Below are 24,944 nucleotides of genomic sequence, written 5' to 3' on the forward strand. Positions count from 1 at the left end.
GAACCACCTCTGACTTACATTGGGTCTACATGCAGAGAACTGGGACCATACTGAGAAATACCAGAGGACCCTCTTTCTAAAATTAGTCTAGGCATACAAAAGCCGAGTAGGCATCAGTTTAGGTCAATAAAGGTCTTTCCACTGATGCTTTGCTGGACTTCAGATCAGTGCATGAAGCAAATTTACTTATGAATTTGTAATCACTTGTGAAAGATGGTAGCTTAACTCCAAAATGCTGATGATTTAAGCCCCTGGATCAGCAAATACATAAAGTGGCACAACTCTGCTCACAAAGTAAACAGGAACCCAAAAATTGCTGTTATGCCCTGAAGATGTAATGTTTAGTTAATACAGGGATTTAGACCATTATTTTTTTCAGCTGCCTCCATAGCAATGCGGTGTGGTATCCACAGTAGGAAACCTCATGCCAGCAGCATCTCTGAAATATGCTAAAACAATCTAAATTAGAAAATGTCAGCTTCTTGGCTGATGTTCCTTTGGAGTTTCTTTTTTCCTTTCTTGTGCCTCTATAATTTTATTGGGATGACTAAATCTCTGAACTATGTTAGCAGTAAACAGAACTAATTTACCCCCTGCTTCTTTGAAACAGCTGCTGACAGCTGCACTATAATTCAATCATGGATCTTTGCAGTACAGGCTGCAAAACATATTCATATTTTTTTGTATTCTTCCCTCTCTGTGGTATTTGGACTGAAGGAGTCGCACCAAATAGCGACATGTGCCGATTCTGCCCGTACGTAGAGATCGATCTACACGAAAACGGGCTCAAGATGAAATATTGCCCAGCCGAAAAGGTTCTTCGAATATAGGGAGAATAACCACACAGATACACAATGTTGTTGGGATATCTTTTGTAAAGTTGCAATGATTTATTTTACTAGTTTGTACAAAAGGCTTCTGACAACTGCTCTATGAAAAGAACCAGAAACGTGTATGCATTTTTGCCAACTGTTAATAAATATCTTCTTAAATAAGGAAACAAATGTGCTTAGGAACCGAGAATCATTTTTCCTGGATGTGATTGAAAAGGAATTCAGAGATGGAAATAAATAATTCTTCTTCCGCTTGTGACAACTATTTACATAAAAATGTACAAACAGTGAAGCTGATGTTGAGCCTAGAAACAGAAATCCTGTTATTATGTTTAGAAAAAAAAAAAAACAAAACAGAAACAATCCCCACATAATATTTAATATATGAATCCTATACAGCAAGATACCGTGGTCCAAGTTAAAAATGCGATACACCAACACAGTGACCACCAACACTGAAACACCCGCAAGAAAAACTAATCCTTGACTACTAAATAGTGGAAGTTTAGGCATGATTAGCTTTTAACTTTCTAGGCAGCACCTTAACTTCCTTTAGGAGGTTTACAGAAGCACTGGTGTATCTATGTATACCATGGCAAAAGACACCTCCAATCTGTGTGATTTCAATACCTCACTCTAAATAAGAGACGCACTGAGGGCAGTTTTGGCTGTTCATCGTAGATGGTCTTGTCGGCAGGCTGCAGGGAGAGATGGTCTTTGGGCTTCAGCTGCTGTCCTGCCATCCATCTGGCTGTAACTACTTGGCCAAAGCCTCACCTTGGGGCAGTTAGGAAGTTTGCTGGAGTTGCGCTTGCGGAGCGTGCGTGCCGCAGCCAGGCTGGTCCTGCAGATGTTTGAGTCGCCTGGGTTGGAAGCCGGGCACATCTGGCAATGTGGCAACTGCTCACTGAGGTCCCAGTCCAAAACCTACCGATGTCATGGACAGACTTCCACTTTCCCATGAGCCTAATCCTGCTACTGAGAAAACTGCTGGGAAAACACCAATTGACTTAAATGAGGTTAGAATTAGACCATCAGAAACAAGTTTCCAATTTATTTCATAGACAGTAATTTTTTTCTTCCTTTGCTAATTCTTTTTAAAGTGAGGCATCTGGTCCAGATTTGATCTGTGACTTAAAGGAAGAGCAGTGAGTGATTTCCAGAATCAGGCAGTTGCGTTCGTTTATCTTCTTTCTCTCGCTCTCCTCTAAGGCAAGACACGGAGCCAAGTTCCCACTGCAGCTGCATTGCCCTGTCCACTCACTGAGCAGAGAGAACCATCTCCAGGGATTTGCTATGTTCTGGACCCATCTGTTGGAGGGTTAGGTGTTTGAGGCTTGGAGGTTTAGAGCTGGGTGTGCTGTGGACCTGGTGTTTTATTGGACTGCATTTTCTTTTTTATCTCCCTGGTGAAATTCGTGCCAATCCTACTTTTGTAATTGCAAGGTATGCCAAAGCGTTGAATTGGTTTGTGATTGGTTACTGCTACTTTGTGTTCTTATTCACAACAACCTTAATTGAGTTTTAATTACATAAGTGTGATGTTTGTGTAACCTGTGACTTTAAAAGAAGGAAAAAGAAAAGCCTTGAGGGGACGTTTTCTTGCTCCTGGTTCCAGCTTGTTGGTGTGGCTCTTGAAAGGGATTTTGTTTTTTTTTTTTTTAAAGGTAAAGCCAGTAATAGAGCAGGGGGTTTATCGTAAACACTGACCCTGGGAAGTAAGGTTTCCTAGCTTGTTTCTAGCTGAGTCTGTGTGGTGCTGGCTGTACGTCCCAGCTGACAGCACCTTCTGCACTTGAGCCTCCATGTTTTCGAAAAAGTGTTGGAACTTGTTCTGTGAGTGAAGTCAATGGACATTTTCCAGACAGGAGCAGGATCTTTAGCTGGCTTTCACAACTCTATAACTGCTTAAGACACCCCAGCTAAACATTAGGTTTAATCCCTGTTTCTTAACATTTTGCTGCTTTCCTGTTTCAAGTTCATAGCAAATTCAAATTCTTTCTGGTTGCTAGAGGAAATTTCCTTCCCTATTGACAGAAAAAAGTATACCCAAAAAGTCTTGCTCTTTGGAATTATTTTCTTCAGTTCTTTTGCTTGCCAATTGGAAATTTTTTTTTTTCTTAGACTGATCTGTCCTTTGAATTTGCGTCAATCCAGATACAGCTTTTGCTACTATAGTTTAAAACTGCAAGTTGCATGTAATTAATCTTCGTCTTTGCTTATGAAATTGAAGCAAACAGAGGGATGGAAGCAATAATTCTCTAACAAAATACCTGTTCACTCCAGGTATATTTTGTTCACTTATTTTATTGCAAACTGTGTTACAGGAACTACACATGCTTATTAGTCACAGCATATTCGCACCTTGGATAGATTATTATTTTTTAACTGACAGTCAACACTGAGTTTGCAACCTTCAGAAAGACTCATTTGCAAAAATATGTATTGTAGGAGCCAATTTTGCAGGCAGATTTGGTTTTAAATGGTTTCTCTGGCTTGTTTCAGTTTACAAGCTCATTGTCTGTAATAAACTAAAACAAAATGTGTTCAAATGCCACTTAGATCCAGAAACTGTTCCATTGTCTGAACTTTCAGAAGCCTGGTCCTAAAAACTGTTCGGGATTTTTTTCAACCCATTGCTGGAGTGCTAACCTTTTCCCCTCCCCCACACAGCCGTACAAAACCACTCTTTACAAATAACTTTTTTTTTCTTTTCCTACAAATCTAATGACAGCCACATGCTCGTACCACCATGTTCCTGTATTTTTTTAAGATAACATTGGAGCTGTCATCAAAATAGAGCACTGAGATGGCATTGAGTTGTGTAGGAGCACAGCAGGGTTTCGGCACAGTCTCTGGGTTTATAAAGTGAACCTGGGGAATGAAAGGAGAGGCATGTTAAGATTTACTTTTCCCCTCTCCTCCCCCATATTTTTCTTTCCCAGGCAACCTTCTGTCTGTCCCATACACTCACTCAGACATGTTTCAAACACCTGGCTTTGTGTACAAACATCTTGAGATGTCCCCTGCATGTTACGAGGCTGATGCACGCACCCAAGTCAGATCTAGTTGGAAATCTTTCAGTGAGGCAGGTTTTCATTAGAAAATTCCCATTTGTCAGAGCAGTCAGCATTCTGCAGAAGTGTACCAGTTATGATAAACTCTGTGGGACGCGCCGGTGAGGTTTTGTGAGAAATCCCATCAGCCTGGGGCGGGAGCCCCTGTCCCTGCGGCTGCCAGCACTGAGACCCAGCTGGGGCCAAGGGCTCCGGGTCCCCTGCGCTCCCTGCTGCGGGACCTCCGCGGAGAGGAGGGAAAAAGCAAATAAAAAGCCATCTACCAGGAGAAAAACATGCAGAGATTTCTTCCCTTGGAAACGTGGACGCTTCTAGTTTCCCTAATACTTTTTGCAATGTTGTTCTTGGATGTGCACAGGACATGGGATGTAGATGAGAAGGTGGAATAAGCCTCCTCGTGCCCTGCTGATGTGTGCAAGGGGCCTGGGCTGTTAAGCTGGACCTGAGCTGGGTAGGGGACCGCATCCAGGCAGGTCAGCTGGGGTGCTGCACAGCCGGGGTACTGGGGACCAGCGTGCCTTCTGGTCCGTGCCAAGAGCTGTGGTGCGTTGGCTTTGGTGACACAGCTGGGGCTGGGGGGCCCCCCCGCCAACAGTCCCCCTGAGCACAGGCATTGTGTCATGAGGACACGCCAGCTCGGGGCTCCCATCTGGACGTCTTTGCACAATTTCATAACACAAATACACCCACAGAGCAGCTGGGCTGTGTAATTTTGAGATTCACTGACCCCTTTCTCAATCTGCCCCCAAATCCGGTTTTGGCGGCAGCCGACAGAGGATCCTTACAGAGTTTTTCCAAGAGATGCTGATAGTGGGTCTCGCATCCTGCTCTTCCCTTCCCGTGCAGTGGGACCATACCACCATTAAGATGTCTATCACAGGGCCCTTTGAAACTAGAGAGAGCGTGTCAATGCTTGCAGCAAAGACAGGCTAATTCCTAGCCAACTATTAATTCAGGCCACTTGGCTAGACATGTTTAGCCAGATGCTGCAGGCATCTTAACGAGCTAATGCAGACCTTCCTTCTCTTGTTAGCTTAGAGATTTTTTTGTGTATAAACTTATTTCTGAGTAGCAACTATCAGAAATAACTCTGTAATAGGAGCTACAGTGCACCTACCAGTGTCTGTACAATGGCATGATTTGTTGCATTCATGTATGAATTCAACGGGAAAGCACATTCTCCTTCACAGTAATATGCAGCATAGCCCTCCGGAGCGATGATCCAGTCCTTGATTAAATTGAAAACGTTAGATTACGGAGAAAGACAGAAATATGGTGCAGTGAAACAAAAAGTAGAACAGCACATAAATCTAACAATTCGTACGTCTACATACAATTTACAGTAGCCTGCAAAATAAAAATCTGGTACTCTGGCCTTTCTAATGCTATCTTCTACACCTCTAAAGCAGCTGCTTTTCCTGGAGGGATGTATCCCACTTTGCAAACATATCCGTAATGTCGCTGGGTTTAGTTGTTTATCCATTCAGCAGTGTCCTCCTGGCTGTCCACAAAGATCACTTCACCCATCGCTGAAATGCAGGTACAAGCTTTCAGAAACGAAAATGTCTTTAACCAGGTCTAAAAGAATTGATAGATCAAAATGGAGAGCCATATGTGCGTTCAGGACTGCCAGAGGAAATTCAGTGGGCCACAGTTTCTCAAAAGGACCTAAGTGTGTTGAGTTTCTAGCCAGTCTCACTAAATATTTGTATACCCTAACTTTGCAGAAGCACTTCTTAAGCATGCTAAAGGCAATATACAATTTTTTTCCCCAGGGATGAAAAAAATATACCGTTAATGACTTATTCTCACTATCGCAGCTCAGTAAGTGATGTGCAAAGGCACCCCAGCTCACACCCCGGTCGTGCACAGCCCTTACCTGCCACCCCAGGTCCCTGAAGCTGACGTAGAGCTCGTGCTTCTTGCAGGCTTGTCGCTGGTCGCTGCTGCTGTTCTCTGCACGGGGGGAAAGGGGGTCTGTAAGGCTGGGCTGCCCCAGCACCCACTGCCCTCAGCAATGTGCCGGCAGGGAGTGAGGCATCACTGCTCAGCTGTTGCACTTGTGGCTTTTTTTTTTTCAAAAGGTTTTCAGTTTTAGTCATAAAATAATGGCTGGGTTCAATACATATGAAATGCCCCTCTGGCTTTTTGTACAAAGCCAAAAAAGGCCTGGGAAAATAGCTTCTTTTTTTGCCTTTTTTTTTTTTTTTCTGGGCTTCCTCTGACCTCGTATTAGCAAAAAGCAGATCTCTGATTATTGCCTACTAAGTAAAATGAGACCCTGTGAAAGGAGTGATAGGGAGAAGCACTATTTTCTAAAATTCTAACGGTCTTTGAATCTCCTGCGTTACTGGTGATAGTTGCACCTTCAGGCCTACAAAGGCAACGTATGACATTAAGGCAATGTGAAATCTGTTCTTCTGTCCAGTGCAGCTGGATCCAGATTACAGACTTCTCGCAATGGGTGACAGTGCTGAAGCCAAAGAATAAAGTATGGATCTGAATCGTGGATCTGAACAACCATGACTATCAGTGCAGTTTTAAAGTTGTGTCCATCCTGGACATATAACCTGAGCTGGAGACCCAAGTAGAAGTACCGGAAAATATTTTTTCAACTCTTGTTGTTGGAAAGTAACTCAACATGGGGTCCCCAAGCTGGAAGCAGGACACTGGTTAAAGGACTTTTCTAACCTACTTGCAGAAGTAAGAAATTCTTTTGTCCTTTACCCATCCTTTAAAAATTGAATTGATATAGCAAATAGATGATAAAAATGCACACTTAAACTGCAGACCATCCATACTTGGGGAACTGAGAAACCCAGAGCTCGGAAACATAAGCCATGGAAAACCATTTTAAGAGACTCCAGGATTTTCGGTGAGAGGTACAGGAATACATATATGTGGGCAGGTCAGAGAAGCCACACCTATCACCAGGGCTGAGAAAAACATCATTAGTTCTGGGACAGGGATGATCCGATTAAATATCGGGAAGCTGCAACAAGACTGATGGGAGAGAGTTCTCCCATGGCCTTGCAGGTAACCCCAAGCAACCCAAGGCGAAGGTGAGTTGCGCAAGACGATATTGTTCCCTACGTTGTCCTTTTCCTTCCACCTCTTGCAAGCTCTCCTTCCATTCAGTGAAGCGCTCGCAGAAATAGAGCTGGAATTTGCCACTGCCCTCAGCGGAGCTGGCCCTGCGCTGCGGTTCCTGCTGGGAAGGTCAGCAAAGGCCCGTTATTCTGAGGTATCTCGTAATTAAACCACGTTTCTATTTCAAATGCCTGATGGAGTTTTCTTCCGTATTAGGAAGCACAGCTCCCCCCAAAACAGCTGCCATTATCCTGAGCAACAAATGGGTTTTCCTTTTCTGTGAAAAACGTCTGGGACTACTAAACTTTCTGGGGGCTAAAGTTAAAATCACTAACTCTGAAAATCTACAGCATTTTGATTCGGATCCACGGAAATACATTATTGGTTTGATCACTTGCTCATTGGTTTAATGTAATTATCTTACATTTCAAAATAAGAATTTATTTCATGTGGGAGAAAAGGAGATTTTCTGGTTAGAGGGCTTTTTTTTTTATATTGGATTAAGAAATCCCTCAGTTTAACATTGTTTCAAAGAAACACTATTCTTCTAATTTTTTTTTAACAATCCCTCATCCCAAGTAGTTTCAAACCAGCAAGAGAACACTAGTGGTAGACCAAAGAGACAACGAACAGGCTGAGTATGGGAGAAACCGTTCCAGTGTCAAGTCCAGCAGAGCATTATCCCACAGCCAGAAACACGGACCCAGCAACCCGCGCTGTACCTGCGATGTTCGACACCCGGAAAGCTTCCTGGTTCTTTGGCGTTTTTGATCGATTCTGGCTCCTTTGCTTCCCTCCCGTGGAGCGAATACTGCGAAGATGGACCTCAGTGGCTTTGAAGAAGGCTACTGTGAACGGCTGCTTGTTCTGCGGGCCGTGCCTTCCAATGAGACCCGCCAGTTTGGGATTGATGCTTTGCCCTTAATAACAGAATGGACTGATAAGAGGGCCTGCAGTAACTTTTCATTTTCAGTAGACATAGAAAGGAGAACAAGGAGGAGAGATGCTGTCTGGCTGGTGAGGGTGATTCCTAGGCATGTCTGTATGTGTCGATCCACCAAGGGCCTGGACTTAATAGGCAAAGCTGCTTCTGACAAGAGCAGCTCAGCACAGCTAACTTCATTTTATATCTGCATGTAAAAGTTACATAAAATAGTCCTACATATAATTATTTTACCCTAAATCCGCTTAGCATTAACTTTTCCTGCATTCTTTAGAGGGGTTTCTTTAAGTTCACCAACCTATAATTTGAAGTGATCCTATAAAAGGAACCATAAAACTCAGCCCATAGGAACACTAAATTCCCACTGGAAGGTTATTAACTTAAAATAAAAATGCCTTGTATGAAATGTTGACAGAGTTCCAGATATACTGTAGCTGAGAGAAACAAATAGTTCAGATGTTTAGAGACATTTTGCTGATTGCTGTATCTCAGCATTACTGTACCCGATAACTTTGTTCTAAAGCTGTTGATTACTATTCATGCTTCCTTCATCCTGGGCTTTTAAAGTAATTTGATTTTTGGTAAAAAAATTATTAGGTGTTTTTCTAATAGAATTAAATCAGTTATTTACAAAGGATGCAAGGAGGGGGTGGTAGCGGGAAATTTAACATTTCTCCCTGTTGCCTCCAAAGGATGTCTGGGCGCTGTTGTGAAATGCAGGGGTGATATCCAGAATTATTCTGTTCCAAGCTACTGAGTACTGCTGCTAAGTCAGAGTTATCTTAATGGCTTTTGTGATCCTTTTGCTAAGGACAGAGCTGGGCCTTGTCAGCAACAAAGCAAATATGCCAAAGGACAGCTGACACTTTCCTAGAGAAGCCCTGGAAGGCAGCCTGGCCGGGGAGAGCAGGCGAGGGGCTCTACAGTCCACTGACAAAAATTGCCTTATCTTACTAGTTTCTGACTACTGTGTGAAAAGAAGCTGGTAACGTGAAGTATTTCTAGGTAATATTCTATAACTGCTGTTTTTAAGATCAGTAAAGTAAATGCCAAGGCTTATAAATTATTGGGTTTATGGGATTGTTTCCATCTTAGCTCTTGCACGTGGCCAAAAGATTGGTAAATGTGACAGACCCAGAAAAAAGGGGCTGTGGTCAAAGCTCAAGGCCAAGAATCGGACTGGCCTCAGCTGGAGTCCTCTCTCTATTTTTCTAAAAGCATGCAGCCCAGCGAGCAAGTCCCAAGCTGCAGTACATGGGATTTGCGGAGAGGACTGGCTTAAGAGGTGTTTAGTGGGCAGCAGGAAGACTGCCCAGCATGGCCAGGCCTTGCAAACTAGATAAAGGAAAACTAATCTCAGGCAGGGCACCAGGAAAGCTCGGGCAAAAATAGTAAATACAAAAACTCATGTACGTAGATTTATATGTGGACACACATCAACAACTTCTTCACCTTCTGCTTAAGCTCCTTTCCGGAAACTTGTCCAAACAGTTTTCATTTTAAACATTTGAAGCTGAGCCCACAAAGTGCTTAAGCAAGTAGCTAATGCTAAATATATAAGTAGTTCCACTTGTGCTCAGGCTTTGCCAGATCGAAGCCTTATTTCCTGAAAACAAGCTCAGCTGCAGGAGTTAGAGCTCACTGAATACTGCTATGGCTTTTCCTGCCTCTTCCAAAAAGCCTTTCTGCTTCCCAAAGCTGTTTAAACGAGCAAGTACATCTACGGCTGTGGTTTGTCCAGTGTAAATTATTTTACCTTTACCATGTCTCTGGAGAGTAGGTCAGCGGTAAGCAGGGAGGGGACCCAGATATGTTTAATGGATTTGCATTAGTGCAGTAATAAGTAGCATTTGACCAATGAATTCCTCATGTAACACCAACATATCATGTTCAAGACCATTATGGTGGCAATGTTTCCTTAGGGGAAAAAAAGGCATGTAATGCTCTGTATGCGAAGTGGCATATTTCTTTTTAATAAAGATGGGAAAAATCCACTTTCTAACTTTGCTATACATCCAGAAAGCAAGGTTAAACACAAGGACGTGTGTGTAGTCCCCATTAGACAATGATAAACTTCTCCCAAGAGAACTAAAGCTGTGCTCTTGAACCAGAGGGCACGGCTTTATCTGCTTTTACGAAGCTGCTTTTTTAATACTGTCAAAAATGGGATCTTAAGTAATAAACTAAGTAATCCTAAGTGGGCAGCTGCTGTTCCCACGTGCTACTGCTGAGCAAGGCGTATTGGGTGCTGGGCTAAGAGCTCGCTGAAGGCTACTGAGTCACTCAAACATTTCTTTTGCTTGCTGCTTGAGCTGATCCCCATTTTCTAAGAGTAAAAAAATACCCTTTGATTCCATCCTAGTTATACATGTTGATAGACTTATTTGGCAAGATTATAAAGGAATACAAAGATCAGTTTAATTAATTTCTTTTGTATAATTTCATCTGGACAGTGCTCGTGATGTCAGAATTTTTTTTATATAGACTGTTTTGGCTTCATGGTTAGAGCTCTCTATATGTAATGACAGATACAAAGAAAAGATTTTTTTTTTTTTTTTTCTTCTAATTCACTTAAAGCTTTGGGGCTTGCCCAAGAATATAATGTTGCATCAAAATCCTGCTGTGTTTGCAGCATATGATTTTCATATGAAGTCCAGGTGTAAAAGCAGCTTTCTTGTTAGTGCACACAGTTGGTCTAAATCCAAAATGAAACTTGGGGAGCAAGGAAGGACTTGTCCTTGCCACTCAAAATAGAAAGAAAAATTCACATGTATGGTGGAGAAATGTAAGTGCAAAGGTGTGCTGCCAGGGGACTTGGTTACAGAAGACAAGCAGACAATCAGCTCCTGTATCTCTGTATTTACTTTTTAAACACTGCTGTTGGCTTTTCTAACTTTAATGACAGGCTGATTAAAGTATTTTGTTAATCTATTTTGAGAAAGCAGCAAGTCACTTTGTGTATGATTTCAACCCTTTACAAGCTCAGCTAGATTTTTCAGGAGTGTAAAAAAGAAACCAGATTCCTAATTTTCATTGAGTTGAACAATAGATGAGAATGCACTTATCACTGAACCTGGGACTTTCTGTCTTTGAAAGTTCTCCCTGTGACAGATCTGGCTGGATGCTTTTAAGGGTCCACTCCTGATTGCTCCAGCAACAGAGTTACTGTAAGTGTGTGCAAAGTTGCAGCATTTCCTTGGATGCAAGATCATGAAAAGTCTCTGCTGAAATCTGTAACGTATTCATAAATCAGCTGCTTTCCTCCTTAAGGCTGAAAAAAGGAATTGACTTTTGCTGTAAAATCACTAGGTGAGGATGGGGAGGAGAGAGCGATAAGACGACTTTATTGGTAGAGGAGTGTGTGTGTGATACTGTAGTATCCATAGTGTTCAGCGATATTAAGCCTACTTCCAGCTATCATTTTTCTGTGGACTCTGGGCTGGGTCTTGATGGTTTTCCTATATATGAATCACAATTGAACAAATGTGCCATGATTGCGGACACAACTTCTGTACTTCCAAGTATTTCCTTTAGGAAACTAAAAACAAGGACAAGTGTTTGAAAACGGGTTAAGCTTGTCTTGGCTGTTAATTTGCCTTACAGTTTTAGCTTTAAGAGTTAAGATTGACTTGTAAATCAGGTTGAATTTGAATCTTTGTATAAAGATGGCAAAAGTCATCTGTCATTGGGGACTAGTAACTTCCATGGTGAAGCTCCTGCTTTGTATCTGTGTTTGGGTTTCTGCATTCGCTGATCACTCAGAAAGGGCAGGTTAAAACAAACCCTGTGCACCTCTCTGTGTGCAGGTCTCACATGAGTAAAATCACCCTTGCATGTAAATTACTGTCCATAGGTTGCCTGTTTCAAAACTGCTTTGCACAGTCTTTATGCAAAATACTACTTACTGGAAACGTTCAGAGTGTTGCATAAAAACCAATAGCAAGTGATATCATAGATGCGTATCTGGAGAACGAAAGTATGTTCTTAGACAACTACATTCAGAGTATTTATAATAGTCTTGAGCTGGGTTTTGCTTAACCTCGCCTGTGGGGCAGCCAGGTGGTTCCAGATGGTCCCAGGTCCTGGAATGCCCCAGGATACTTTGGTTTCCTTGCACAAGGCTCCAAGTGAACATCAGGAATCTTAACTTTAAGACAAAGCAGCATGACTTTTTAGTTAAGACCTGGTTAGGAAAATTCCCCACCTGATTCTAAACACATCATTTCTGGAGATGTTTCAGAGCCAGGTCCTCCCATCCATTCCCAAACCTCACAGGTTTGTACCATAAGCATGCTGCAGACCTTGGAGTCCAGACCAGCCGTGACTCTACTAGTCACTCCTATTGCCACAAAGGAAACTGAAATAGTTCCTAGCTGTCTTCTGAATCTGAAAGGACTTTTGTGCCAACTAACACCAGCCTTCTACCTCACTCAGTTGTGTCTTTTTGCACATAGCAAAGTTTCTTCCTCTTGCCTCGACTGGGTTGCACTACCTGTAAATCAGCCAGCAGCGTATACGTATCTTGACAGGGATGTGTACATAGCTAATACCGAAATGACTGCAGACAAGTTACCAATCTGTTAAAGCATTTGAGTACATCCTTAACCTGAAATATGTCTATGGATTATATTTTTATTATTATTTGCATCTTAGGCAAATTCAGGAAAAACATGCTTAAGAGATCCTATTCAAAGGAAAGAGTACTGAATGTTTAAGGCTTCCCCTGGCTGGGCATTGTACACCTGAAACGGAGACTCACTGACTGATGTTGGTGTCTGACACTCACCATCGATGCCTTCCACGGAGAGCTGCAGGCCAAGATTGTGTTGGGGATTCACCACCCAGTGATTACTGGTTGCAGTAATGTCAAACACCAGCCACCCTTCTTCTGCAGCCCAGATTGTTCGAGAGTCGAGCAGGAACAAATCTGAATCCCTGAAAAAAAGAAGCGTAATTCCCAGTTATCAGGCTTCCCACTAGAGTCTCTATAGACTTTCACATCCATGCTTTAAGCAATGCACTTGGTCGGCCTTTCAGCGATAGGCAGGTTATGCCAGAGTCGGGCCGGCGTGCTTTCCTGTCTGATCACCTTCAGATGAAGCGCTTTTCTTCTCTTTAAAACAGGGAGGATGGTTTGAAGCAGAGTTGAGGTGGTTTTGGGTTACTTTGCTGTTACAATTAACCTTGGAGCTGCTGATGCAACTTCAGAAAAAATGCTTGCCAGGCACAGATTTGCGAAATTATTGTTTGCATATGCAAACTTGGTAATTGGGCAGACAATGCTGCTCATTATCCTTTCCACACATAATTTCCTGACTTTTATGCATAATTGTAGCATTGGTGCAAGCCAGCTGGAACACTGGTGTGCATATATTAACATATGTAATGGTTTTGTAAATTTGTTCATCTGAGGTTACAGATAATTGATTGAGGCAATAACCCTCTGCACAGTCACAGGTCTGCATTACTTTGGGTGGCAATTTTCTTTCAATTCGTTGCTTGAATTTTTTAAAGGCCACTGCTGGGTTATTCTGGTTGAAGAACTAATACCAGAAAATGAGAAAGATCAGCAATAGAGAGGATTTCATGCATTTGAAAAGGGTGAAATCATTCTGGATTTACAAAACATTTCCTGGCAAATTTCTGTAAAATGAAAATTTGAGAAAACACAGGTTCTGTAAAGGAAGGAATCTTCTCTTATCAGAAATTAAGAAAGAGATAAAACTTGGATGGAAAAATTGGATCGTGGTGCAGTTCCTTTATAAAAAATGACTTTACAAGAAGAACAAAGAAACACGGTGGAAGTGTCTAGACAAGTCCCGTAAGAGCTGCTTTTGTACTTACAGTGCACAAACATGATAACTTGTTTAAGTGTAATTATATCCTTTTGAATGAAGAAATATCCTTGGAAAATCCTTTAATCATGTCCTCAAAGCCCAAAGAAGGCCTTATTAATTTTGTCACTATTGATTTGTCAGTGCAAAAAAAAAATGTAACTTAGTTTACACAGTGCCTCTTGTTTGCACGAAATATCAAGTGATCAAAAATGAGTCTGAGAAGTGGTGTCGGCATAGAGGCTTTTGTCTCGTAGCTTTTAGTGATTCTTTTCCCTGTGAGATACCAAGAAATTAGAGGCTTTTGTCCCACACAGCTGACTCAAAACAGAAATGGAGTTTTATTGCAATGTTTTTACTACCTAGCTTTCCTTTCAACCTTTGTGGGCCGGGGCGTATAAGAGATGATGGCTTTCCTCCGTGAGCTAATGGATGTCACCGCCTCTGGCTCTGTGCTGGCTTACATGAAATTAAACTTCTGAAATTAGTTCCTGCAGAGCACGTGAGCACATCGCCCAGCGTGCATAAAAGGAGGATTCTGTCGTTTCCTCACCAATGCACGATGCTGTTAACCTTTGGATACGACACGGCTGAATACGTAGATACAGCCAACGCTGCTGAGGGTGCAATTGGTGCTGCATGTGACAGCCTGAGGGAACGCAGTGGCTTTCTGTGTCAGCTCAATTCAGAAAGAGGAGGCAAGTTCTGATGCTTGCAGGAGATGTTTTGCGGGCGTGGGATTGTAATAATTGCAATTCCTCCCTTCGCCCAGCACATCCCTGCCATGGAGGAAGGCACGGGAGAGAGTGTTTTGCTTTCTTTTAAACAAAGTTTTGGTTTGTGGAAGAAGCCCTACATCAGAATTGAACTTGCTGCCACACTTTCTTGCTAACACATAGGGGGCCCTATGGGGGAGCATTTTGGAGATGTTTGGGCAGCCATAGCGGGTGGCTCAGGAAGGGGCCGTGGTGCAGCGATGGAGAGCCTCAACCCAGGTGTTGGGAGCTGCTCTCTGAAGCTCGCTCGGATCTGCTGGGTGCACCTAGGACAGCTGAAGATAAACAGTATGGATAACCCCCTCCCTCCACATACACATTATTTACAGGAATGTAAGACGCTTGAACTTTAACCGGGGGACAAATTTCCTGGGGTTTCATCCCCACCCAGAAGCAATGGCCCTGTTCCCACTGTGCATGACGCAGCCGTGTGGACACCTCCCGCCCTTCCCTGTTTACAACACGCTGAACAAAACGCATCCCAGAGGAGCCGAGGACGAGGGAGTAGTACGGATTGGCCCGTTCCAATGGCTGAGTCCAAGTTTCCAGAAGTAAAGGGTTTTTATATTCACATACTGCATCATTTAAGCATGGCCCCTGACTGGAACTCATGATTCACACAAGGTTTAGTTAATAGAGCCTTGGCTTGCTTGGTTTTTCTCCCTTGTACTTTGCAGGTTGAAGATAATAGCAATAATGATAACTTTTTTTGTTTTTAGCTACTGCTTAACTGCAGTATTACTCAGAAAAACCAGCCTTTAAGCTTCCCATGCTGACATGATGCAATCAGGGTAACCAGACAACATGAGGCATCAAGTACCAGGGTGAGTCAGTCTGGGAAATTGTATAATGCGTTTGTTTTCCTGTAGTTACAGCAATGTGCAAACAATAGGCCTGGAGGGGAAGCCCGAAGTGAGAGAGATCAAAGGGACGCACTAAAGGGAAATGTCCTTCCCACACACACTTGGAACATTTGGACCCAAAAAGGCCCCATGTCAGATGCTCCCTGGAGAAGTTCAAGCACTCCTGGATTAGCACTTTCCACTCTGGCCCACCAGCAGTGGCCAGGGATGGGATGCAAAACCTGACTGGTGTTGCAAGCGAGGCTCCTGAGATTGTGGCGCCTATTCCGATGAAAAGAAATCTCTTGTTCTTTTAAAAAGAACAACCTCCCTTTAAGTGAAATGTCCTGCTCTCCAAAGACTTACGGCAAACAGCATTAAATCACTAGCTAATAGACAACAAGCCCTTTAGACATCATGGTTGGACAAGACATAATAAACATGGTAAAGAAATGTTATTCTGCTTAGACCTAAAATTTGCTCTGAGGGCTCCCGTCTAATGAGTTGTTATATGAGACAGTGCTAGTTAAGTCTAACTAATGTGGCTGGTTTGGGTTTTAGGTTTGAGATAAAGATCTAAGTACAAAGGGAAAAGGTTTCTAGTGCACATCTCACCCTCTGGTACCTTACCTACCAACTGTACGCATATTTAGAGCATTCTTGGAGCAATGTGAATAATGGCTCTGCAACCAGGAGGCAGAAAAGCACTTTGGTTCCTTGGCCCTGCATTCGATCCCTTCATTTCAGAACTTCAGAGCATGTGAGAAACTACTGAACCTTCCACCAGACCAAGAGATAGGAAGAGGCACGTGATCCTCATTTTACAGAAAATTAAGCTGGGACATGCAAATGTTAATGTCTAGATTAGAGTTACATAAATGATGAAGTCTGGATCCAGACCACAAGTATGTTTTGTTGAGACCACATCAAAATGGCTCAGCGTTCAAAGTACTTACATCAGCGGGAGTGTCAAAGCTTTTAGCAATGATAAAACTCAGGGCTTTCAGCTCAACTTTCTTAAGCATCGGGCTGTCGATGGAGCCTAAGATGAGGACAGGAGGTTGGCTCTTGTCTACTGATTACTTTGGTAGTCTCTGGCGCTGGATGCCAGAAAGGAGCGGCACCTCCCGCTAGCACTCCCAGAAAGTTGTGTACAGGTCATATAACTGCTGTGTGGTCTACGAAATTTCCTTAGTGAACTTGGTGTTTTCTGGGCTCAAGGGTGAATAACAAGTATTGCAAAGTGAGGGTGGCTGAGGAGGATGCATGTGAGATCGTGTCTGGAAAGCAGCTGGCGTTACGGCGGTGGAAGGGCTGAAGCTGTGTGTCACCAGGGATGTGGAGGGTGGGTGGCACGAGTGGGGTAAGGAAGAGAATCACAGGGGATTAGTGGAAGAGAAAAGGACTGGAAGAAGTGAGGTTTGTGGGGGTGAGTGGAGAAATAAGGGGAGACAAAACACAGAAAAGGCAAGAGTATCCTGAAAGGAAACAATGAGGAATAGAATTGTCAGGTTGCAACGCAGTAATTCTAAGATAAGAAAAAGGATTAACAACCAAGAAGCTTCATGAAAATAATATGTATGGGCTCTTTGCCTTTTGCTGGGGTATTTTTTTAGCCTCTAGGATGCACTTTGATTTGTAGCCATAAATACCAGAAATGTATCTAAAAATCAGAAGTGCAGCATCTCTCCTAATCACCTGCCTTGATGAGTTGGGGCATGAGAAAGAACATGGGCTAACAAGAGAGACTCAGTGAAAATATGAGAGTTGGCAAATCTGCAATAGCAAGGGAGAACAGGAGATGAAACTCTGCATTTATAAACTATAATGCTATAAGGTCTATAGTGCTCTAGGTAGCCCTCTTAGCAAACAGCACCTGCTTTTACGTCTGTTTTCTTCACCCACTTTCCCCATCCACCTCATCAGCTCTGTTATTTCAAGCTGCTGGTTGACAAGTGGCAGTAAACACTAACGAGCACTTCCAAATGGGATAAAAATAAACGGGAAGAAGGACAGGCAGCAGAAGAGAAGGTGACTCTGAGCAACTTTCATTACATTGCAAGCCAAGCTGATTTCTGTGACGTGCTGGCACTCTGGGTTGGGGGCAGACTCGGAGCCCTGGCTCACCTGGCCGTGTCCTGGCAGCAGCCAGCCCAGGGCCACTGCCAGCGGGTCCTGCAGTCCCCTGCCCGCGGTCAGGTAACCTGCCAGCCCAAAGAGCACACCGAGGCTGCCCGGCAGCTGCACCACTCTAATCCCTACCTGCTAGTTTGAGGAATTACAGATCTAGCAGTGTTTTAAACAGTAACCATACTGTGACACCTTGCAATAGACTTCGAATTGCTTTACAAATATGGGTCAACCCTCCCGCTTCCATTTTAAAGTGGGAAACACTTGAGACACAGATATGTTAAATGTCTTATTGACTTAGCATGTAAACCACAGCCACTAAGCCAGGAGCGTAATCCTATCCTCTCGACTGGTATTCTAACCTGAGAGGGGCTGTTTGGGTCACAGGCATGGTGCAACATAGCAAGTTTACTAACAGGCAGCCTAAGGACAGAGCTGGCGTGGGGGGATAGGGGCAATTCATGTCCAGGTTTGAGGAGGTGGAGAGAGGAGAAGGCAGAAAGGGCATCCTGAGAGGGTGAGAGGAGATCTGGGGTTAGAAGACATCTGGTTGGATTAAAAAAACTGCAGTATCCAGATTCCAGTTTGCTTGGTGTCATTGCTTAAAGTCGGCTGCAGCTGTCTAAAGACAGGCTTAGGAAAATATTTTTCAGACTTTCCTACTTTGAGAGGGCCCCAGGATCTCCCTGGGCCTCTCCCTGGCACGTTTGCAACACCCTCTGTACACAGACCTGGTGCAGCCCTCCTCCCACACCTTCCCTTCCCCACACGCCTGGGATCTCCCTGCTATCTCCCCCCCCCCTGATGAAACCCCTCCCCGTGCCCCCGGGAGGAGCCGCCAGCCAAACACAGCCCGGGGTCTGCTCCAGGTGAAGGGGTGGCTGCAGCAGGAAAACAGTTTGCTGGGGGCGGCATACAAAGACTGGTCTGAGGTGGTTTCCAAGGACTGGTCTGAAAACTGGCTGTACTGGTAGTGAAACCAATCTGCGTAAATTTTGTTGAATCTTGGGAGAAATTAAATTCACTTTAAAATTGCAGCAGATTCTTAATTCTGTTTTGTGTGTTTCTAGTAGCTGTGTTCCCTTTTCTATGTAGTGTTTGAGAAGGGTAAGATCTAGGTTTCAAAGACTGATTAAAAGTGGCAATGGGAGTTTGTTACAGAGAGATGCAACATGTTTCCTAAATACGAAGCCTCTTGTAAAAGCAGTGCTGAGAGAAATGAGGTTATATACATATCTCTGACACTTTATATACAGCTGTTTCTATTCAGCATTGAATCGCTGTTCGTTAGTGCATCACTTAGCTGAGCAAGAGCCCACTGGGGTATGCAAAATGCCTCCTGCGGCTACTCAAGTGCCTGTGAAGAGTTGTGCCTTGCTAAGCGAGTTCAAGATTTGTCAGAGGTTTTGCAGGCTGCAGTGGCTTTTAGGAATAGTCTGAAAGAGATAACTAGATGCAGCTCTGTTCTTGGAGAGCTACAGGGTTTCCATGCTAAAGTTCCCTTGCTACTTGCTAAGAGATGAGTATAGTTATTAACTGACCTGCAGATACGTCACAAAAAACCCCCCAAAGTTATTGTCAGTACCTTTGTAGATGTTGTTAGTACTTGCAGATACTGTCGTGGTGCTGGGGCACAACGTTAAAACAAACTATACCCTTCTTTGCTGCACCATCCCTAGAACGATCACACTGGTACTTAAAAAAGCTCCTTTTTGGAGGCACATCTGCTTCACGGGTTGGGTGGGCCTAAGCCTTTCTTAGTTACTAGAATTACATGTTTCAACCCACAACATGGAAACAGACCCCAATGAATGGGAGAAAGGGATCTGGAGAGGGGCTCAGGTTTGATCTGGGTGCAGAAGTGGTGTAGTTTGAAGCACAAACTAAAGCGTTCCAGCTGCAAGTCAAACCCAGGAATGCATCGTGCAAGATCTTATTTTTCTGTAGGGCTGGTAACATGAGCATTCGACTCATTCCCTGCCTTTGAAGCCTGTGAAATCCATAATGGCCACAAAGTGAACATGTAGCAACTACATTTCAATTACCAAAGGCTGGTCAAGTACCTAGCTTTATTCTCTCCAGTAACAAAACTCCCATCGACTTCAAAGGGGTTGGGATTTACTCCACAGTGCAAGTGCTGGATCCAATGAAATCGGAGATGTAACTCTGGGACAAGGTATTTTAGCTTCTGAAGGTGCAGACAGATGGGCAGGATCGAGCTCTGATGTTGAGGGGAGCTATACAGTCTGCATTTTTCTGCAGCTTCAGGTTAATAAATTGAGGATGATGCCCCGACTGATAATCTGCCCCAGAACTGCATGGGTACTTTTTGAAAATACACAAGTTCCTATCAGTTGCAAGAGGAGTTAGGTATCCAACCTGCTTAGCTGCTGCTAGAAATCCCACTACGTACCTGTGTGTCTCTTCAGCACTTGAGTCCCTTTGAAATTCTTGCTTTGGCCATTGCTTACAACAATAGTGGAGACTCTGAGGGTAATGGATATTTCTTTTGCAAAGTAGTTCACAAACTATTTCATGATTCCACTGTAAAAGTATCAAAGTTCATTTTTCTCAGGCTCATACCCATAAGCTTTATTTTGACATGTTCCCTGCGTAGGTGCATGAGATAAATGACCTTCAACACCTTGTAGCAAGCCTTGTGCCCTGAGATGTGCGCTGCCTAGCACTGGAATCTGCTTTGCTTTCCCACTGCACCGAGGAGGGAGGAGCAGGGGCTTGAGCAGCTCCCTGACGGCAACATTTAGTTCCCACTAGCAGGGTTTGTGACCACAAACAGGGACTTGATGTCCTGCTGCTCAGCACCCTTCTCAAGCCAGTCGCTGGCTTTGTAAAACTCTTTCCCAGGCTTTTGGGTGAGTGAACCTTGAAGACCAAACAGAAGTTGGACATGAGTCACTGGATTTTAAGTTATGCACATGAAAGCTTTGAGACATGTTATATTAGTCAAAACATCAACTGTTTTCACAGTGTTGATGATATTAGGAACATTTTTGTTCATGAATGTACTTGCTTGCTTAAAGTGAATAACTGATGCTTTGTGCCTAAAGAATGCTGTACATGCCTTTTTATAAAGGAGATGATGCCAGTTTGAAAAGCTTGCCTTGCAATGAATTCACAGTTTTGGAAAGGCCAGAAAGAATATTTGATCATTTAGTCTGGTTTCCTATAAACACCTGTAATAATATCTTCAGTTTGACAGGTTAGTCAAAGTCCAGAGTGGCATATCGTCTGCTACAAAGCACGGGGCTGGGCTCTTATTTTTACTGCCAGGGTCGTTAGGCATCTATCTGCCCACGACTGAGCAGGCAGATGGAGGAGAGCTTCCACTCTGTGTTCAAATGTTGGTACTATTGAGGGGCAGGGTTTCAGAAATAGTCTGCTGGGGGTGCATCTGTTTGTCTGGAAAGACCTATGCCTGTATTTTTCACGGAGAATAAATTGCAGACAAGAGATGTTGCTGGTTAGATACCTGCCAACCTGTCTGAACTCGTAAGGCAAGTCATTAATTGTTGAACTGCTCGTACTTATGGTTTATTTGAACTGAGGGCACACCATCACACCCTCCAAACTGGAGGCTCATCTGAGGTTTAACTGAAAATCAAGCCTTCAGCGTATCTGATGGTCTCTTCACCCTCAAAGGAAAAAAATCTCCAGTCAGCCTCACCTTGCGCTTTCCAGCTGCATCCCGTGCTGGTTTTGTGGCCCTAGAAGCTGTCCCTGATCTCTGCTGTGTGTTGCTGTGTTATGAAGGAGAGACGATGCTGCAGCTGCCTCTGGGGAGCCCGGCACCGAGCTGCTCTGCCTTGGTGCACTTAAACAGGAGCGGGGCACAGGCCTGGAGAACACCCGGTGTTTCAGATCCCGAAAGGCAATTCCAGCAACCTCCTGGGAGATCCCACTGCTCTTGTATCATCATAAGAGCACAGGGAGAGGGAAAACCATTTGGTTTTTCGTTGGCCATTGTACCTGCCGTGCTCTAGGGAGAGGAATCTACAAAGCCAAATGCGAGCAAAGGTTTTCTTGCCTGCTTGGGGGGGAGGGTTTGGCTTTGTTTTGCCCTTGTTGCTAACAACGTCAGATGGGTCTGACTTCCAGCTCAGGATGAGACAAACAGCCAAGGAAGCATCAAAGTGAATGGGTGTTTTTTGATCAACGTTGGAGAGAGTTTGTTTTCTTTCTCCACTTGCCCAATGACACACTGACTTGGATGACTGGTCTGTGACAGAGCCGGTTGGAAAATGTCAGTGGAAAAATGCAGAAAAAGAGCAAATATTTTTACAAATGGTAGTGACAATATTTTTACCTTTGGTCAATCCAAACCAACAGGAATATTTTTTCAGGACAAACTGTTCAAAACTCACCATTGCCTGTGCCAAAATGTATGCAAAGGATGAATACGCACGAACACTCGTTAAAAATAGTGTTCCTGTGGTGAATATGATGCAGTGAAATTGCATCTAGTCTTGTAGCTGGAACATCTGTATAATTAGCAAGATTCCTCACCTCTTCCAGCCAGTTCATGTATATGCCTGCCCTTTGCATACATTTTTTCCTTTAGGAATAAGAGTTTGTGAAGGAGACAGTTTGCAGAAACACTTGCTGCTCCACACATAACTATCCCCAGTGGGTACCTTGCAGCCCTCTCTAAACATAGTTTTAACAAACCTGTGGATGAATCATTGTAAAATTAAGGTAGTAAGTGTCATCCTAACTCTGTCAGTAAGATTCCTAGTGGGTACCTACCTTGCTCATCAGGATCTGAAGGAGAACTTCCCTGGCATCTGACGAGGAAGGACATTTATTCCAAGAACAGGTTTCTGGCAATCCCCTAATGCCCTGGCACACTGGTTAGGGCCTCTTCATCTGCCAACACATCTCTCGTTCCTGCTCTTCCCCAGAGTGAAAAGTCATCCCTACAGGCTTGTACCTAAATAACCTACTCAAGAAATACAGCAAAGGGAGGCTTCTATCTCTGGAAGGGCCTAAGATGGAATAAACTTAAATGCTTACGGTAAGCAGGACATCCAATGGGTCCTATGCACGTTTGTGGCTTGTTGCCTTCTCCTTTATGAAAGCCTGGTTAAAATATATATTTTGAATTATCATTGTTTGATAAAAATAGATTAATATTAGCATAGTCCCCAAACGCTGCAAATAATTGTGTCATTAGAAATGCCAGGAGAACCATGAGTTTTAAGCCATAAAATTAGAATTTCAGATGTGGAAGAAAACACACCAGTGGCTAAATACTTTTACCATACAGCAAAGCCGGGAGAAATTCTCACCATTTAAAAATGTTGATAAGGTTTCCTGTCATATTTCATTTTTTTTCTGCATTTTTATTAGCTCTTATAAAAATACAAAGCCAGAGTCCTGATTACACTTTTTTTTTCTTACCCTTTTGGACTTTCCCCTTTTTAAATCCCTAGTGTTTCTCTTTTCATAAACCTAAATCAGGGCTGTAATATTATTACCCCATATTTAGTAGTCCTAAAGAATAACTTCTGACTAGCATGTGACTGTAAATACTTTTCATGTAAATAAATGCAATCTCACTTTTGGTAGGATTTTTATGTAAAAGAAATATGTGCAAATGAAACTAAGTGCTTTTGATAAATGGTTTGGGATTGCTGATTAATTGGAACTAAAAACAGATGAGAAAATTGAACATATGTTCTTATTCAAGTTCCCTGGAGGATTTGTCAGGGAGCTTGGCATACATTAATAATTGCTTGGAATGGATTTAATAGCTCATCTTGTAGTTTTGCACACGCAAAACAATCAGTCAATATAAAAAGCATGGTGTCATCTGTCTTTGTTAATTAAGGATCTTGAACGCCTTCGGTAATAAAGGCTAGTAATTAAGCTACAATTAGAAAGGAAGCATTCGGATGTGGTTTTGCCACCTCAGGATCCATAAGCAGCAGGAGGAAGAGGGTAGGTCTTAAAGAAATCTTGAAATACTCTGAGTTTATGATCTTTTCCTGCACTAGCACACGGCCAGGCTTGTTGGTTCCTCAGCTACTGAGTGCTCCCAGGGACAAGAGCGACAGCGCTGGGGATGCTCCTTGGGGCGTTGGAGGCTCACGGGCACCTTCTCCCCATGCCTTCGGTGGCTGACCACACACGGCAGCTACGTGCCCTCTGCATTAACGTTGACTGAGATTTCACTGTACAACCCTGATGCCTAAACCCAGCTCTTCAGACAGTTTTGCTGATGGCACCAGTATTTCTAAAAGCCTTGGATATAACTCTCCGAAGGAACATACTGTGCTTGCGCTTTCATCGGGATTTCCCTGTGGGTCACTCACCTTCCAGGGTGCTCCTGGAGTACCTGGTAGACACTAATCTGGAACGTTTCATTATCGAAGCGTTCGCGGATGTAATCCTTATATATCCTGAACTCGGCAGCCGTCACCGCTTCCCCCTCTGGGATTCTGGAGAGATCAAACCTGAACTCTCGGTAGTGGCAGCGCTGATGGTGAAACTCTCTGTCATGCTCCACTGAAACAGAAAAACAGCCCATTAGCCACCTGCTTTGTTCCATTTCCCCTTGCCATCAAATAAGCTTGCGAGTTGCCACAACAGAAAAGGGCAAGAATATCTGATTGCAGCATCTCATGCTGTTGTTCGGTTCATTAAAGCACGTAGGAAATACATGACTCTATCTGGGCTATTATAAGCATATATGTGTTTATCAGACTCTCTTTGAAACAGTTTTACAGCTGGCTGGTACAGGGTGTGGGTGACCGTTGTGTTTTAATGATTTTTGGCAGCTTCGTGCTTGACAAGTGACTCTGGACATTTGCCACTGATAACGACCAAGCTGCTGTGGGGAGGAGCTGAAAGAAACAGATGGGGCTTTTCAGGAGTGCTGGTTCTTGGCCTGACTCTGCTTCTGAAAATCACACACACGCACACATGCATACCCGCACACATACATACACAAATTCCAGTCCTTGAGGCTTTTCATGCTGGTGATCCACATTCGGTGCCAGCTGAATTCATCACAGACCCAGAGCCCCGCTTTGAAGGGTTGAAGCTTCTATTTTAAAGCACCTTTAGCAATCAGGGCTGTCAAGCAAATGTTCAAAGCAAGGACCTCCTTCCACCTCCCAGCCATGACCATTAAAATACAAGAAGTGCCAGAGTCCTCCCAAGACAGTGTTAGGACGGTGCGTTATCCCACCGAGTGACAGATCCACTGTCATTCTGATGGACAGCTGATGGTCTGGTGTAACACTGCTTGTGGATATTGAAGCTGAGGGTCAGTGTTGTGAGAACACAAAGATTTCGAGACTGTCCTCCAGCAAGGGGGAGGAGAGGTGTCAGTGCCCCATCCCAGCACATGAAGTGAAGCACCCTTCTTGGAACAAATTCCAAATTAAATAGACAAGT

General features: G+C 43.5%; 1 protein-coding gene across 1 annotated transcript; it reads right to left on the reverse strand.

Annotated features, from left to right (window-relative positions):
* Positions 1-3,124: 3,124 nt before the first annotated feature.
* On the reverse strand, positions 3,125-24,094 carry BMP7 (bone morphogenetic protein 7). The gene is made up of 6 exons (XM_009587796.1): positions 23,858-24,094; positions 12,730-12,878; positions 7,723-7,920; positions 5,790-5,866; positions 5,028-5,138; positions 3,125-3,707 (listed from the first exon to the last, which is right to left on the reverse strand). The coding sequence occupies exons 1-6, from the start codon at positions 24,091-24,093 to the stop codon at positions 3,558-3,560; spliced, it is 921 nt and encodes a 306-aa protein (XP_009586091.1). The 5' UTR covers position 24,094; the 3' UTR covers positions 3,125-3,557.
* Positions 24,095-24,944: the final 850 nt, after the last annotated feature.

This window comes from Fulmarus glacialis, unplaced genomic scaffold (genome assembly GCF_000690835.1).
Source record: "Fulmarus glacialis isolate BGI_N327 unplaced genomic scaffold, ASM69083v1 scaffold4571, whole genome shotgun sequence".
NCBI lineage: Eukaryota > Metazoa > Chordata > Aves > Procellariiformes > Procellariidae > Fulmarus > Fulmarus glacialis.